The sequence below is a fragment of the Ictalurus punctatus genome, chromosome 6 (genome assembly GCF_001660625.3).
Source record: "Ictalurus punctatus breed USDA103 chromosome 6, Coco_2.0, whole genome shotgun sequence".
NCBI classification, from domain to species: domain Eukaryota; kingdom Metazoa; phylum Chordata; class Actinopteri; order Siluriformes; family Ictaluridae; genus Ictalurus; species Ictalurus punctatus.
The window spans coordinates 723,699-727,500 of NC_030421.2; the positions used below are offsets into that span (position 1 = coordinate 723,699).

The 3,802-nt window shown below is 43.6% G+C and overlaps 1 protein-coding gene across 1 annotated transcript in view; it reads left to right on the forward strand.

The window, feature by feature from the left end:
* LOC108266906 (cAMP-dependent protein kinase catalytic subunit PRKX) overlaps positions 1–3,802 on the forward strand; it is an 11,251-nt gene continuing 7,449 nt past the window's right edge. Inside the window, exons 1-2 of the mRNA XM_053680665.1 lie at positions 1–553; positions 1,642–1,810. Coding sequence (XP_053536640.1) covers positions 403–553; positions 1,642–1,810 — 320 coding nt within the window. The 5' untranslated portion in view covers positions 1–402. The remainder of the gene's footprint in view (positions 554–1,641; positions 1,811–3,802) is intronic.

The following is a 3,802-nucleotide window of genomic DNA, read 5'->3' on the forward strand; positions in this document are numbered from 1 at the left end:
GAAAGGAACTATGTAAGAAAGAAAGGACTCAAATATGCGAGTCGACTCTTAAGGTTCACCTGATAGAGCCGGCTCAAAGAACCGTTTCAAGGAGTCGACTCGTTCGCGTGCAGCACATCCCCAGCAGCCAGTGAAAAACCAGCACCGGCTGCAGGCTGCACGAGACCGCAGACTCAGCAGCGCACTAAAGGAGCGGGAGCACGCGCACCTTTACACGTTATATTTGATAGGCTTTGTATTAGCTTTCATGCGCAAACGTTAGCGGTGTGCGCGTGAGCGGATGTTTGCGGTGGATCTCCGCCTCTAGCCGCTATGTGTTGCAGAGAGACGGAGGCGCGCCTGTGAAAAGGCGATGGCGGACGGAGCGCGCGGCACAGAGGTCTCGCGCGCCGTGAAGCGACGATGACGGCAGCGCGGAGCTCGAGCGAACGCGGCGGAAGAGGAGGAGGAGGAGGAGTAGACGGTGATGGAGAGGGGAGCGCGAGAGCGTCCCAGGAGAAGGCTGGCGCCGCGCACATCAACCTGGGCGTGCTGGAGTCGGTCGCCACCGTGGGTGAGTCTGCAGACACCGAATAACCGGGACTCGCAATCGGTTATGTGAATACTGACACAACGGCGTAGAGCCAGCACGATTCATCCAACTGCAAGTCCGACTCACAGGCAGAATAATCGATCGGAATCGGTTAGAATAATAAAAAGCAGAGGCAGTGTATTCACTACCTGCGCGTGAACGTGTGAGGAATAAACCACTCAGGGTCGTGCAGTCATAGGAAAACAATCAATACCGGAGTTACTGTGACCTCACCGGAAACAGTGCTTTATTCCTCTTACACCACGGCAACTCCTTATTTTATTATATCTCGTCATTTCGGTTTAGACCTCATTATCTCAAGATATTATCTCATTATTTTTGGTTAGTAAAACCTGCGATACTGTCAGAGCTGCAGTTCGCTGAAACGAATCAATACCTTCCGACCAATCAGAGTCCAGAACTGCGCATCACTGTGGTGTAAAGAGTCGCATTAACACTGCAGGTGTGTACTGACGGCAGTGCAGGTGATAATTGGACAGTGTGGGTCATTCCAGCTGAACACAACACCACTACATCACCCCGGGGGCAAGGAAAGAAAAAAAATCCATTTTACGTAATGCAGAGGTGGGGAATGTGTCCTGAATTCTTTATTAGACTGCAAATGAACTTTATAGATTGAAGAGTGTGTGTGGAACATCAGCTGTTTTTCAGAAACGCCACCAACGCTCGAACGTACACACGCCAGCGGGTGACGTCCCTTCTTCATAACGACAATGCGTGGCCATGACTTAGTAAGGCATGCAAAAGAGGTCATTAAGTAATTTAAATTAAGGGTAAAATATGTCACTTCAACAAATAGTAAATAGGTAAATAAAGTCCGGTTTACATTAAACACATTAAATAGATATATGTGCATTTACAAACTTAATTTATTGTAGTAACATGGACATTACCTATATTAATATATGTAAACGCTACGTAAGGCCAGAATCACTTTTTAGAGTGAATAAGATTTATACTTATTAATAAGGACACAGCTGTAAAAATCCAAAATGGCCGCCCGAGCCAGAATCATTTTGTTTTCCTCCGTCTGTATTTTCTTCACACAGGTACAGGCACTTTTGGTCGCGTCGTGCTGGTCCAAGATCGCAAAACCAAGGGCTATTTTGCGTTAAAGTCCATGAAAATCGTGGATTTAATCCGACTGAAACAGCAGCAGCACGTTCACAACGAAAAAGAAGTCCTCATGGAGGTCAATTACCCTTTCATCGTCAAACTGTGAGTTCTGTTTACTGGTTTCGTGTCGAGAAAGAGTTCAGTCACTGATTGGCTGTTTATAGCAGATGAATTCCTTTATTTGTGCATTTTAATTTACGCTGATGTTGAAGATGTAATTATCTGTGTGTAAAATGAGATTGAGACTGAGTTTACACATAGACAGAAGACGTGTTTGGTCAAAAAGTCCTGCGTTTCTGCTCTGGTGCTACGAGGCTAATGTTCACTAAGAAATAACATTTGTTCATTAACAGCGAAAGAAGCATCAGAGAGCACACTGTAAGCTATATTAAGTCTGTTTACTGAACACTTCCGTGCGTTTTAAGGTAAATACGCTTAGCATGGTGCTAATCAGTGGTCCCAAGCTTCCATTACTCATTAGGAAAGTTAGCCACTTAGTGCTAGTGCTTCTTTACACTTCTCTGAACCATATTGTTTTCGTTTTTCTCTCAAAGAACTAAATCATTTGGGACACAGCTGTAAAAATTCAAAATGGCGGCTTTAACCATGTATTAAAGCTGTGTAACTTAATATTATTATTCATATCTAAATGAGTAAAATTGCCATGTTTGTGCAGTATTGTCGGAGGTGTTAATGTCAGCGGTGCTAGTTTCGGACGGTTAGCGTAATGGGATGCATAATTCAAATAACACTGGGTTTATTAAACTACTCAACTGATCAAATCCACAAATTGAATTTAAATGTAAATACTGATAATAATACCACTGACAAATTGGAATATACATATTGTTTAAAAAACATCAAGCTATTTCTTTATTTTTATATATATATATAGAAATATCTGACCTGGTTGAATATACCGCAGGATATTTTGTGAGCTTTGACATGAACCTTTGATGGAGTAGTTGTTCAGCGTACCGCCGCACTTCGGGAACAAGCCCGTGTTCATATTCCTAACGTCACTGCTCGGTGGAGATTCTTCTCTTTTTTCCCCTTCTAACTAAACACATAAACACATTGAGGATTTTGAAATTGTCCAAAACCACTCAGACTTTTGGCTTTCTCCTAAAAGGGTTCACCCCCATATCAGATGATGTATTTTTAAACCGCTGCGATGCTCCAGACGCTGGATTTCTTGCTATATTTATCACTAATGGCCTACAGGGCATCTAATGCAGCCGTATTACGTTGCAGCTTATTTCTGGGGCTTTTAACGTCTGATTTCACGGCATACAAAATGCATGAAGTATTGAGTAGCGCTGGTTTGATTCAGGAGATGACGGGTTCAGTAAATGTTCTGATGTTCTCCAATTCTCTACAGCTAGCTAATTAGCTCATTAGCTAATGCTGTTGTTGGATGTCGCCTCACGGCTCCAGGGTTCCCAGTTCTATCCTGAGCTTGGGTTACTCTCTGTGTGGAGTTTCGCATGTTCTCCCTGTCTCCGGTTCCCTCCCACTTCAATTAAGGAATTCAAAACTTAAATTGATTTAATAATTTATTAATAAACTGTTCACTGATCCTCCCTCTCAGTGAGCACTGCTTGCGAGTGTGCTTTGTGCTAGTCCTGTCTCCGCCCCTGTCATTTCATTGGTCTGTTTCCCTAATGTGTGCACCTGTTCTGTGTTTAGCCCTTAGTTAGTTAGTCTATTTAAGCCCAACTGTCTCCATGTTTCTCTGTGACGTCTTTCTGAATGCTGTGTATTCGTGTATATATTGGGACACTCCTGTGATAACCCTGTCTGCCTGTGCCTTGACCGCTGCTGTGTATCGTAACCATGATAACCCTTCGTCCTGCTAGAAAAAGTTACACTCTTGCACTACATCACTACTTTTAAAACACAATTTCCTCCAATTAGTTCATTTGTTCCTCCATTAGCTAGTTTTCAACTATCTTCCCTCGCAGACCTTTATAACCCGCAGGTTGGCGAGGCAGGACGAAAGCACGTAAAAGCCGTGTGAACTTTATTGAGGACGAGTAGTCAGAGGTACAAGTGGGGGGTCAGAGCACGAGGAGACGAGGTAATAAACAAGCA